At 32.0% G+C, this 13,521-nt stretch overlaps 2 protein-coding genes across 5 annotated transcripts; one reads left to right on the top strand and one right to left on the bottom strand.

The window, feature by feature from the left end:
* The first annotated feature begins 651 nt into the window (after window positions 1-651).
* On the top strand, window positions 652-2,602 carry LOC114399142. Its single transcript, XM_028361267.1, has 2 exons — window positions 652-1,710; window positions 2,092-2,602. The coding sequence occupies exons 1-2, from the start codon at window positions 1,065-1,067 to the stop codon at window positions 2,175-2,177; spliced, it is 732 nt and encodes a 243-aa protein (XP_028217068.1). The 5' UTR covers window positions 652-1,064; the 3' UTR covers window positions 2,178-2,602.
* Window positions 2,603-5,877: 3,275 nt separating this feature from the next.
* LOC114400774 (pectin acetylesterase 6-like) lies at window positions 5,878-11,831 on the bottom strand. Of its 4 annotated transcripts, none has more exons than XM_028363405.1 (14): window positions 11,452-11,830; window positions 10,861-10,943; window positions 10,543-10,672; window positions 10,349-10,422; window positions 9,656-9,742; window positions 9,455-9,579; window positions 9,308-9,368; window positions 9,054-9,107; window positions 8,882-8,959; window positions 8,296-8,401; window positions 8,045-8,190; window positions 7,302-7,405; window positions 6,448-6,486; window positions 5,878-6,361 (listed from the first exon to the last, which is right to left on the bottom strand). In XM_028363405.1, the coding sequence occupies exons 1-14, from the start codon at window positions 11,633-11,635 to the stop codon at window positions 6,247-6,249; spliced, it is 1,386 nt and encodes a 461-aa protein (XP_028219206.1). In that variant the 5' UTR covers window positions 11,636-11,830; the 3' UTR covers window positions 5,878-6,246. The 4 variants fall into 4 exon arrangements, with proteins under 4 accessions (XP_028219206.1, XP_028219209.1, XP_028219207.1 ...); XM_028363408.1 differs by having other exon boundaries at window positions 11,429-11,521; XM_028363406.1 differs by lacking the exon at window positions 6,448-6,486 and having other exon boundaries at window positions 11,452-11,831.
* Between the last annotated feature and the right edge of the window lie 1,690 nt (window positions 11,832-13,521).

Raw genomic sequence — 13,521 nt, forward strand, 5'->3', positions numbered from 1 at the left:
TTTTGCGAATTAGAGTTAATGAGGTCGTATTACATTGTTTAACTTATATTGGAAAAATATTTTTAAGAATTTAATTTTAATATACTATCAGTTTAAATTGTCAATAAATTAAAAACGGTTTTAATTACGATTGTTAAAGTAATTATTATCAAAACCAATAATTTTATTATGAAACTATATTTATGATTAGATAAACGGTGAATAAACCTTTATGCTGTCAGTATATTTTAAATAAATTTATTTTTTAAAATGTCATATCACATTCTGTATAAATTTATGAATAATTTAATAATTTTGTATCATTCATTTATTTTAACTCTTAACTAGATAAGAAAATGCTAAATGTTTTTTTTTTGTTAAATATATGTGTGTATGTGGATGAGAAATACTACTTTTTTTCACTAATCTAGAAATATTTGTAAATTGTAACATTTGTCAAAAGCTTTTCGTATTAAATAACATTGGACGTCGTTTATACTATAACATAATCTAAAAGTAATAAACTAATCTTCAGTAACTGTAAGCCTCATCTACATTCTCCGCGTAATTTACGGGTTTCTTGAAAGTAGAAATAAATTAGTAGCAAGAATCAATTGTAAATTACAAACTACCAATATACTATAGATAAGAATATAGCAATGAAATAGAATCACTTAAAAGTTGATGCCCGAGACTTCCAGCCACATAATGAGACTGTTAATCAGCAAGCAAGTCAATTACACCTTTTTTTTCCTTTAACTAACCCAAATCTCCTTCACCTTCCAATTTTCCTCCATTGTTTGACTGCCAGATTATTATCACCTTTCCAGGACCCAAAATAAGAGTATGACATGATGAGACCAACCAGGTTTGATTTAATTTATTGGAAATAATAACAATAATATTAAATAATGCGTTAAGCATATAAAGTTTTGGCATAAATAGGGTGGTTGATTGAAGGTTCCTTCTACTACTACTACTTCTTCTTCTTGTCTTCTCTAGCTACCTTATCATCATAAAAACACTAAACGCCCCTCTATACTCTCTCTACCTTCTTTCTTGTATCCGTCTTAATTTCTGTCGCTATGGCTTCGGATCACACCATGAGCTTTCATTCTTCTTCCTTACACGAAGAGGACTTCGATGATGATGATGATGATCACCAACACCCCCACCCCCACAACTTGTCGAGGCTCTCCGTCTGCACTAGCAGCACCTTTGGCGACAACGACCATGTTGACAATCTCGCCTCCATGTGCGTCTCACACTTGTCCATTGAAAGCTTTGACGCAGATGGTGTGTTATCCTCCGACTCTGAAAACGAATTGGGGAGTTTTTACTCTCTGCCCTCTACTCCCCCACGAAGGAGGAAACAGGTTAAGGACTATGCAAGTGACAATGGGAATGAAACAAAGAAGAGTGATCCACGAAGAAGGAGAAGACCATCAATGATGGGGTTTGAGGGAATGGAGAAGAAGAGTAAGAGGAAAGAGGAGGGGTTTAGTGGGGAGAGTGATCAAAGTGGTCTCATGCTCATAACTAGACCCAAAGGTGGAATTAGGTCTCTTTGCATGGACTTGGAGGAAGTTAAGGCTTGTAGAGATCTTGGCTTTGAATTGGAACACGAACGTATGCTTGAGATCCCCTCTCTTCTCTCTTTCTCCAATTCCACACTTGACACTAGCAGTGGTAGCAACTCCCCCATCACCAATTGGCGTATCTCTTCTCCAGGTATACATATCTATATCTTCTCTTTACTCTAATCAGAATTGGAGTTTTGCTTCAATAATCATATGGGTACATAATGTACAGATTACTAAGGATAAACTCCAATTTTGATTAGAGAATAGCACAAACACTTACGAAATTACATCTAGGTTTTGTCTTAGGTTTAACTACCATGTCATTTTTTTTTTACCAAATAGTCCATAGTGGCAATAATATGTACAACCATGTTACATTTTTACATTTTTGTGGAACATTGATTTTATATTTGTTCATGGTGAAGTTTGATTTGGTAATTGAATGGTGTTGGCATGATTAGTGATCTTGTCTTTGTAAGGAAAAAGAATGAAGTGATTGATCTCTCTAATCAAGTTGTTTGTAATTCAGGTGATGATCCAAGAGACGTGAAGGCACGGCTCAAAGTGTGGGCGCAGGCGGTGGCACTAGCATCTGCCTCAAAATACGGCACATGAATTCGATTTTCTCCTAATTCGTACCTGATTTTTGTTCGATTATAGCGTATCAGTATAATATAAGCCTTTTGTCTTCCCACTTTGATTGGTTATATAATTTTGTTGTAGATTTTAGGTTTTTGTTCATGAGTTTTTTTTTTCACTGGGAGTGTTGAGGTTTCAGGTGGAAGTTCTTTTTTGAGTGATGGTCACTTTTGCTCTGTACAGGAGTAGTGTTTGAATAAGATGAAAAGGCCTTAATCAGAGAAAGTAAAGTAGCAGTGTGTGAATAGCCAATGAAAATATGTAGTACAAAAATGTAAATGGCCAAAGAAAAAAGAAGGGTGAAATTGTTGTGGGAATTTTTGGATTCATATTAGCATGTTTGGTTATGGTTTTATTTGTCGTAAACTATATGAAAAAACATGGCCAGAGAGGCAGAGACATCCAAAGATTTTTTTTCTTCTTGCAAGCAAACAAACGTTTGAAAAGTCTTTGCAGGTAAAACAAACAGACAAATTGTCAATTATTAAACACTGTTAATGCCGTAACTGAATATTTATTTGGTTTTGCGTTTGAACTTTGAAGCGTCAAAATTATAATTCAAATAAAATAAAATTTACAAGAGAAACTCTCGCCTGGATGGTGGTTTAATTTTTTTAAGAGAAAAAGTAAGCATACCCTAAATGACATTAGAGAGTACTTAGATCATCTGGATTCTGATGAAAAAATATAACATCACAAGGTTTGTCAAAAAATAAACCAGCGCAAATGCAAAATGGAAATGATAATCTCCACAAAGTGATATATAATTTTATTGTTTTGTTATTTTATAAAATGTGTATGTTTTAGACATAAATCTTCAGTAAAATTCATGTCACATACATTCTCATGCGATTCTTAAAATATTATTAATCAGTAAATAAGAAAAAAAGTTATTTTTTAAAATATTCTTTATTTTTAGTTTACTAAAGAAAAATATAGTATGATTTCCAATTTTTCAAAAATAATAACTATATATCTAAATATTAAAGAAAATCCTTTAACAAAATAAATTTTCATTTAAATTAAAAATTATTATATTCATTTAACTACCTTGTCTGCAAAATAACTCATCAGTCGAGGGAGGGAGCAAGTGATTTTTCAGTGGTGCTATAATGGATTTAATATTATGCATGGATTAAGATTATAATGGTATAGTAACTCGTACAATCCACTGGAATATATTAACATATATAATAAATTAAGATAAACTTGTGTTGGCAAGAGAAAAGATAAAAATTACAAAACAACATCTACTATTGAATTATTATAAGTGATCATGGTGATGGGAAGGATATGTGCATATGTCAAAATCTAAGTGTCCTCAACCCTTGTAGAAAAAAATTCAATTACCTATATAATGGTATCCTACTTATTTTATTATGCATGTCATTATTATATTACATGTATTAAGATTATATTTTTTTTTTACCAAAAAAAGGCACACCCCTACAGCACTACCACTATGCTGCATTGATCTCTTGAAAATCATTGATTATAACTATTTTAAAAATTAAATTTATAATATTATCTATTTAGTTGATAGTGTAAATTTTACATTGGCAAAATATAAAAAACAAACTCATTATATTTTCAGATAAAAAAGAATTAGGATATGTAAAAGTTATATTTTCTTTTAGCTACATCATATATAAAAAATAGTAATTCTTTTCAAATCAAAAAGCAAATTTAATATACAACTATAATGATGGTATCGGATGACTTAAACAGTAAATTCGATTCTAAACCTTCGAGTGCATCTATAGTTCTTTCTACACCCACTAAATATGAGTTCTGTTGTGGCATCAATCGACCACATGTTGAACTTGTAACTAAACCCGCTAAACACGTTAGACTTGGATTTGCACACGTGCTCCTCGAAAAGGTGTCAAAGTTTTATTCGTATTTCCAAAAATTAATAAAGTTAGTAAATATGTTGGCGATGCGTATGTAAAGCTTTAGGGATTAATTGGTTGTGTGGAAAAGAAAAAAATAAAAGAAATATTTGAATTAAGCAGAGAGAAAGAGGTGTAGGATCACATTATTTTTTAAAAATTTCTTCTTAAATAATAATTTTTTTCTCTTCAATTAAACAACCCCTTAATGCATGACAATGATATTAAGTTATAAGACATGGACAGATCTATCAACTATAATAGAAAATTTATGGCGGTTCGTTAATTTGATATTAACAAGTCGTGAGCGATCTTGCAGCTATGTTAATAATTTTAGGTAGTTTACTGGCTTTTCCTCAAAATTCATCATACTATTGATTAAGGGATAATTGCCTTTGCGAAAAGCATCACTTACCTTTATGCAATAAATTAAACTCATCACTCTTGAAAGCAAGATAAACTTTAAATATATTATTTTTCTATTAAAGACATTAGTTCATGAAAATAATTTTCAACTAAATCTATAATTTTAGAAAAATATAGGTAGTGTTTTTATTTTTTAAAAAGGGAGTGCACATTTAATTAATATGCACCTTGGACCTTGCCGGTGGTCCATGGTATGTAAAAGAACCGTGATTCGGATCCATGATTCGCGGAATCTGTATGGTGGGTAGGTGTACTACGTGCTCAACTCATTGAGTCACATAAACCAGCCCACTCAAGAGGCCCACTTTGAACCAAGTCCTCATGGAATTGACTCCTCTTAACTCTTTGAAGCGAAGGTACATTTTAGAAGATAAACTAAATTTTAACTTCATATTGCATCATATGTTGCATGTATTTTATTGTAATCTTAATTGTGGAATTTTCAATAAGGTTATAACTCCACCCTTTACACCCTTCAATTCAGTAGACAATTTGGTTTAAGAGAAAGGAGAAAAATTTTGGAAAAGGGAAGAGCAAGAAAAATAAAATCAAAGGGATGAAATCAGCTAAGTGGAGATATTTCACACAAATAACATGGTTTTAAAATAAAAGGGGAGAGGCAAAAGTTAGAAGTTAAGGATTTTGCTTCCCTTATTTTCACTGCCTAAACATTCTAAACCAAATAAGGGATATTGCCTCACACCTACCTCTCTTTCATCTACCTTCAACCAAATATTATATAAATGAACTAAATCTTGAGAGGATGATTAAACTCTAGGAGACCCTTGCATGTGAAAGAAAAATTCTTACCGCGGATGAGCATCCTCTCTCAGTTTGCTAAACTACATTAATCACTTTAAGGTTTTGTTTGTTAACGTCCAACATGTCGGAGTGCTTTGCTTGTTAACAGCACCTTAATCATAGGATTGTTGTAACCTTTGTAATCTTCAAATGTCCTATTCTTATCTTAGTTTAAATCTTTTAAGACCATAAATATCTTTCACGGACTACAAAAGACAATTTTATTTGAACTGAATAAATCTAATGTGGATGACAAATCTACATCCTTTTTATTGGTCAAGTTAAAACAACTTCTTATAAGTTAATCCACCCGCTCAGTGGTAAGCTTAAATCCATTTTGTACCCCTTGTGCAAAACTCTTGTTATACACACACACCATCGTGATGTGAATCAATCAAACTTCAGCAACATAACACTTTTCTAAAACTTCTTAATGGTATCGACCTCTTCTTGCTTCACTCCTATTGATTGCCTAAAGACATTTTCTTCTCTTGCTTCCCATGGAGCTCACATTGTTATATCCTCTGTTAACATTTTGGCTAGAGCCTAGATCAAGCTACAACTCAATATGCCAACCATTTCATTTTGAACAGCATGTGTTTATATATAGCACCTTGATGTAATTCAAATTTCACTAAATCATTTCTTAAACTCCATTATAACAAACTTGAGATTACAAAGTGAACTGTGCAATTCGCTAAAATATTTAGAAGATCGGAGGAGGTACCTACATAGTTACAGGTTGTTCTTCCTTAACCAAATTGGTTCTTCAAGTCCTAAAGTATCTATTGCTGAATCCAGGTCTTGACCTGTAATTAATAGCTGACACAGATAACCATAAGTGGCTTAAATGGAAGATTGAATAGGGACTAACGAACCTGCCTATAGTGCATTTGCTTTTCTGGGCTGAAACTATCCATAGTGCACTAGGAACATGTAAATGGCAATAAAATACTTAGCATATATAGGCCACTACTAAAAGTCAGCCTTGTGGAGCGGGAATATATCATGGTCATGGTATTGGTAGGTGTGTCATCATCACTGCAAAGGAGGAATGAGAATTTCAGTCTCTGAGGAATTGCAAAGAAGACATTCAAAAAGGAATGGAGGGTGAAATAAAAATCAACCTTGTGGACTGGTAGTCCACCACAGCAGATTTAACAGCACTGCAAAGCAGGAAAATGTCAATCTCAATTTCACAGTGGAATTGAAGAAAAGACAAAGGGTGCAATTTTTGTTATACTTGATAGGGACAAAATAGGAAGACAATGAGAAAGGTTTTTCTTCCTCTTAGTTGGAAAATTTCAGTGAAATATCATGCCGACGCCAACTTCAACTTTCAAACTACCCATTTTTTGCTGAGTTCCATCTAAATCACCTAGGTAGTGGTGGAAACTAGAAAGGACTTATGACCAGAATACTGCACTGGTCATGATGTTCAAGGGAATATGAGCCAAAAAGGCAACTTACAGCAGGGGGGTGCACAAGACATGGGAATTCAACTTGTAGAAAGAGAATGAATACAGTTACTGAAACCTATTCCGTTTTACCTAAGTTCTACAATGAGATGATCAATATAAGTAAGGCCTATTATCAAAGTTTATCACATGTAGAATCCTGTTAGTAAAGAACAACTGTCAGAAATCAAGTAAGGACTCTTTCAGGTGGTGCCTTTAAAGTGCAAGTTCTATGAAACTGATCTACAGGAATCATGTTTCAATCTTTTTTTTCCCAAGACTGATTCAAAGATAAAAAGGCAGATGCACAACCTCAATTGCTAATTTTGGATTTTCAATCCAAAGAAATCTTATTAAAATGACTTATTAATAAACAGACAGATCTGATTAATTGTAGCCTCAGCCAATAATGATATTTATTTCCATTACAATTAATGAATGTTAAATACACAAATGGCAATCATACTGATGATATTGATAAAATGTCAAATTGCCACATGAAAAGACAATAAATTCTCACTCACTTGAAGACCAGATTATGGCATGTATTGTCACAGGGGTAAGCACAGTCGATAGCTTTGACAGTTTTCCGATCAAAAAACCAGTCTCCAACAGCAATTGCAATTGGCTGCAGGATAAGATACATCAGCTTATCAGATGACTCTTTTATGAGAACAATAAATAGTGAATAATTTCACCCAAGGCATTAATGTCACTTTGTCTTAGACCTGACAGCAAACATGAGGCTGCAATCAAATGAAGGCTAAATATTTTTTGAATGGCTGTTTTCCTTTGGTGAAAGGATTGAACTATGAAGTATTATAATGTCATGTATGAAACCTTGAAACAAAGAGATTGTAAATGAAATAGGTTTGTGTTATCCACCACTTAAGCAATATTTCAACAATATTGAACTAATACAGTAACGATCTTAGCATCCCAGAAGATTTCTCAGCATATAACTTGAAATCTTTCAGTGTTGCAATTTTTTATTCTATACAGTAATGGTAACCACCAGGATTTGTTTCTAAATGAACCAGTGCTTTACAGAAAGATAGTATTGAACTGTAGTTATGCCATGTTATTCCTATTAAAATCTTTCATCATAATGAAGATTTTTTAGAATACTTTTGGAATCTCTATCCATTATCTCTTCTTGCTAAGTATTTTCAATACCTCCAATTTGAAGAAAAAGTTAGTCTAAAAAAGTCTAATGTTTCATTCACCTGCACAGTTTTAGAAGCATAGAAATCTAAATCATGCATACCATGTTGTTAATTAGTGGAGAGTCATCAGCAAACCATGTATCTTGTCTCTCAGACTGGCAATGAGCAAAACAAGAATTTATGAATAACCCAGTTTGAGATGTCCCTGAGAAGCCTTTCACATCATTTAGCATTTGATTTCTGAAGTCTGATGCAAAGGAGATATTATATTACAAACAAATCAGATGATTGTAGATATACATCAATTGCTACACACAATTTACAATTTCACATTTGTAGAAATCAAAGTCACCTTGGAGGAACTGAATTTGAGATGAGTTACAGCGTGCATGATTTGATTTACAATCATTCCAAGAGCCATGGGGATCTGCTGAATGTGGGGCCAAACTTTCTTGGACCTAATGAAAACAAACAAGAGAGATTTAGTCCATAGCATAAAGAATTCAGTGATAATGTGGTTGCAGCAGCTATAAACGGGATCAACATCCATAATTATAGTGAATATGATTCCTGCTTTGCTTGCCCTATGGACTTTTGCTTAGACATAAAAAATCACTGACATTCAAAACTAGTTTACTCAATGATGGTTGAATTCAATGTGACTGCTGGGCCAAGGCTTTTACTGGATTGGGTGTTGGCAAAAGTCAAAATTAAATTTATTTTTCTTGTACAAAAGAAAAAAGAGAAATAGAAAAAATTGCTACTAGAACAATTTGAAACCAGAAAATCGTAGACAACATATTAGTCAAACAAGAAACCATGAGATCCATATGATAACACTTTGAGGACAAATAAAGATATACAAGCTTGCAAGCATATAACTATGCACATTATTGACATAAAATTACAAGAGAAACAGTGTTTTTCATTAATATTACCTGCCATGCATCATAAGCTGCATTGAGTAGAAACAATGGAGTTTCAACATGGTTGATCAAATTCTGAGGAAAAAAGCACTGCACAAAGAAAATTACATGTTTAAAGTTTGGAAGTTTAGCATTTCATGTTATCAATAGAATGATATACTCGTATACAGAATAAAAGAATTACCGAAGTTGGGTCCAGTTGGTTGAGACAACTGTTTGGCAGATTTTTTTGCACCTCCTGCAGTTTCAACAACATCAATGTCATGGCATATTTATTCAAATTTTCTAAACATTATATCAGAGGAATAAAACCAGTAACAAGAAAGTTCATTGCAAGCTTGAACCAAATGAGTCTTCAACTTTGAGCTAAGAACAACATAGATCCATAAATGTTATATTCTATTTATTAGACAATTTTATTTGCATTAAATATACTACCTGTAATTTAACTACACCTCCAAACAGATTCCTCAGTGTGTGACCCCCAGATATGTCAACCCTACATGATTGAACAGACAATCAATTATATCTAAGTTTCTGGGCTAATGGTGTGGGCCAGTAGAAGCCATATAAAACAAAACTTACGCATCTAGGAAAAACCCTGCATCACTCAAACATTTCACTTTGGTAGATGTAGGAAACAAGCTCCGGAACTCATCACAATGTATTATAGATGCCAGACCACCCGCAGAGCATCCGGACAAAAGGGCCTAATATAAAATTTTTTTAATTAACATCCATGCATATTGAAGATTTACAATATAGAGAGTTAGAGACATGGTAAACCTGGTTGGCCTTCTGCATTCCCTTGAACAATAATTCCTGCATTGCAGCTTGCCATATTTTTTGTCCTCGGAATTGAAGCTGTGCAGCCTGAAACAATTCACATGCCAATATACCCTCAAGTTCCAAAAATGAAGAATACTTTCATATGCAACCAACTCGCCAGCACTAATATATAAGAACAACCTATTCATTAGAAAAGATATATACTCCAGACCAGCAAAGATTCATGAAAACAAATATATATGTTGATTGATTTCATCATAATAATTTTAGAAGACAAGATAGTTTTGGTTGAAATGTGAAGTTTTAAATGTTTCCTTCCTGCTTTAAGAAAAAGGTCTATATTTGAAAAAATAGACATATACTGGTATAAATATGTCTACTTTCTGTCATAAAAAGCAAATACATTATGAAACTATGAATCATTGTGTCACAAAAGTTGCCTGCAAGAGATGCATGGCATATGAGTAGGAGAATGGAGTAATACTAGGACCGTAATTTTAACTCTCTCCGCTCCCACAGATAAACAAAACTCTGCTTCTTTGCCATTGATGCGTTTGACATCATGTAAAATAAATAGCAAAACACTGCTTCTTTACTTCAAGTGACTGCCTAATTTTCTGAATGCACCAATAACTATATAGATAAAAGGGGAAAAAATGTATACTATTATACTGTCATACTCTCACTAACCTCATTTTGACTATCTCCACTGAAAGATGCCCCATCACAGTAACGTACTATAACTCTGTTCCAGTTAAAGAAATCTGTGCACACAAGAAAATATATGCAAAAAATGAGAACACACAAGATTTGAGTAAGCATATCTTGTAATCTCCAGAACCAGAAGTAATTAAAGCAAGCATGCGTAAGGTAAAGAGAAAAACCAGGGTTTTCTTCAGCTTTATTGCTCAATATCCCTGTGAATGCTAGTTGTTTTTCCATGTATTTTGAGGAACCACGACGAGTAGTTTTTCTAAAGACACAACTTCTGATGGTATTACACCATCCTCCTCCCTGCAGTAAGGTATAAAAAAGCAAGACAGGTAGACAAGTACTCAGAGGTATATGATATAATAGCATGCCTATAAATTATCACAGTTGCATACAGATTTTCAAACTTTAAGAAATTGTAAAATCTTGAAAGTATTTTTAATTTCTTATTGAGACTCGATGTCAAAACACTTGGATATTCTTTTACATACCTCCAATTGAATGAGCCAACTATTTGCCCCAGATCCAAATCCAGGATGAAAGTGGTAACCAGGCAATGTTCCATCCAAACAGACTGGCAATACAGGACAAAACAAAAATATAAATCTTGAGTATGCAATTGAAGTGGAGTGAGAGATTTGTGCATGTTTGATTTCACGTTGAGTTTAGATAAAAGTTCACATGTTTAATCCCATGTTGACGAATAGATTCTGGTCCATAATTGATTTTTGAGTCATAGCAACTCTAGGTAACTTTTGTGTCAGAAAAAGAAAATAATATTAAGTTCCACTACTAATTTACTTTGAGAATAAAAACACCCAACTATAAATCACTTCACTTCAAAATCAAGTTAATTCAAAATTAATTTTGCAAACGCTCATCTAATCACACGCATTTGAAAAAGAAAAAAAGAGTCGGAAATGATAAAGAGAGCATTCGGGGGTACAAAGGGAAAGAGTAATGCTAAGTACGGAGGATAATAATAACAAAGTGGCTTAATGGTGGAGGCAGCATTTAAATCATTACAACACAGAGAACATAGCTTTAAGAAAGAATTACAAATGCAAAAGAAATAATTTCACCGGCTCCTTTGGAAGCAGCTCCCTGAATAAGAGTGAGGGGGACCATGAGAGGTGGAGGTCCGGGCGTTGCTGCAACTGCCAGTGAAACGCCATCGTTTTCGAAGAAATGATCAGCCGCAGATCTAGCCACAGAAACGAAGGTAAATGCTGCTATGAGTATTAAAATCAGCTTCTTCATTCTCATTTCTCGCAACAACCTCAAAAGCTTAATCACACTATTCACTCACTCGTCTGTTTTGTTATTTATTTATACAGAAACAGAAACAAGGATTATTGATCATTTTCATTTTTTATTACGGAATCGGACATATATCCTGTCTAGCTAGCTCGTATGTATGTGTGTGAGCAGCAGCAACAGTCCTTCCTTCACTGTCGGTCCCCTTTTTGTCGTCCAGTATATTTTGTCCCAATCAAACTAATAGCTATCTTTCTTTTATAACTGCATCACTTCTATTAAATGTTATACTCATAAATTAAAAATAGAATAACTAAAAGATTTTCTAAAGTGTCCTTTTATTAGGCTGGAAAAAATACACTAAAACTTCCTCATTTTATATTATAAATTCTATTGTTTAATATTTTTATTTAAAAAAATCATAAATATGATAATTAAATGTGTGACAATTAATTAACAAATACATAATTAAAATATTCATTAATCACCATTACAACTCATTATCCTTCTCCTTATACTTAATAATAAATATGTATTTAAAACTCACTTTATATTAAATATCTCATTAATTAATATAATTTAGTAAATAAATAAATAAAATATAATAAGTGTTCATTTAAAATATACTTTCTATTAAATGTCTCACTAGTTAATACTATAATTTATTGAGTAAAATAACTAAAAATTGTATAAGGTGCCCTTTTATTAATAATAAAAAAAGTGCATCAAACCTTCCTTACTTCATTTTATTTTATTTTATAGTATCTTCCACTTTTATTTTTATTTATGAGATCCAATTATCTTATTCATATGATTAATGAAAGCTTTTGAGTTAATTGATAGTAATAAATTTATCCTAGATTTATATTCATATTTTTTCAAAAATATCATATCATTATCATTAATGTTCATCTTTCTCTTGTAAATATTTACTAATATGATCTCTCTCCTGTTTAATTAATGATATGTTAATCTAAAAATAATGAATGCACTGAATATTATGGATTAGATCTTATGAAAAATGAGCATCATTTTTAATTTGAATCTTATAAAAAAACAAAAATATTAAAAAATTATTAATAAAAAATATTTATCAATTTTATTGATAATTAATTTTTACCTACAAATCTAACCAACTATTTTCTCCTCTTCTCGTATGTTATCATGAATAATCAGAAAACAATCAAAATATTGAAGCTTCTTAAAATACTGGTCAATGTTGCATTTGCATTTATTCATTTAGATGTTTTTACTTTATTTAAATAATAAAAGTATCGTTAAACTAACTTTTAAAGATTATTATTGATGAGAATTTTAAAACTACAGGGACCTATGATCAGGAGTAGGATCAAACAGTCAGTGGATACCTTCCAACAATTGGTATCAAACATATCTAACAAAGCCCGAGTGAAAAAGGATGAAAGCCCACGAGCGGGTAGACGCATTACTAACAATATTAATTGTTGTGTAAGACCTAGACTAATTTAAAGGCTCATGTCAAATATGTTTTATTTTTTTATTTATAATTTTTTCAGTGTAATTTTGGCCAAAATTATTTTGAAAGTCTGTGTCTATTTCTATCTTTTCGTTCAGATACACTATATGTATTGATTTAATTTTCAAAAGAAACAACTTTTGGCATTTGATAAAATTTGGTAAGAATTTCTCCCTCTATTCCGCTCCTAATAAGGATTACATCAATTATACATTTCTCATTATTTTATTTTTTGTTGATTATTTCTATTTGAACCTTTGAACATTGTGATAACTATTTGAACCTTTGAATGTCTACAAGAGTTAATTTTTAAGGTGACGTTGATAATTTTTCAACAAATATTTAGAGAAGAATTAAAAATTAAAATTTTCTTATAAGTTACAATTTTTTATGTATAAAT

This window comes from Glycine soja, chromosome 19, assembly GCF_004193775.1.
Source record: "Glycine soja cultivar W05 chromosome 19, ASM419377v2, whole genome shotgun sequence".
Lineage (NCBI taxonomy): Eukaryota > Viridiplantae > Streptophyta > Magnoliopsida > Fabales > Fabaceae > Glycine > Glycine soja.

Excerpts from the sequence above, each read along its gene's own strand:
- LOC114400774 (XM_028363405.1), bottom strand. The coding sequence starts at position 11,635 with ATGAGAATGAAGAAGCTGATTTTAATACTCATAGCAGCATTTACCTTC. Across the intron at positions 9,108-9,307 it reads GAGGTGTAGTTAAATTACAG|GAGGTGCAAAAAAATCTGCC; the intron begins GTAGTATATTTA and ends TTGAAACTGCAG. Across the intron at positions 8,960-9,053 it reads ACCAACTGGACCCAACTTCG|TGCTTTTTTCCTCAGAATTT; the intron begins GTAATTCTTTTA and ends TTCTTTGTGCAG.
- LOC114399142 (XM_028361267.1), top strand. The coding sequence starts at position 1,065 with ATGGCTTCGGATCACACCATGAGCTTTCATTCTTCTTCCTTACACGAA. Across the intron at positions 1,711-2,091 it reads TTGGCGTATCTCTTCTCCAG|GTGATGATCCAAGAGACGTG; the intron begins GTATACATATCT and ends TTTGTAATTCAG.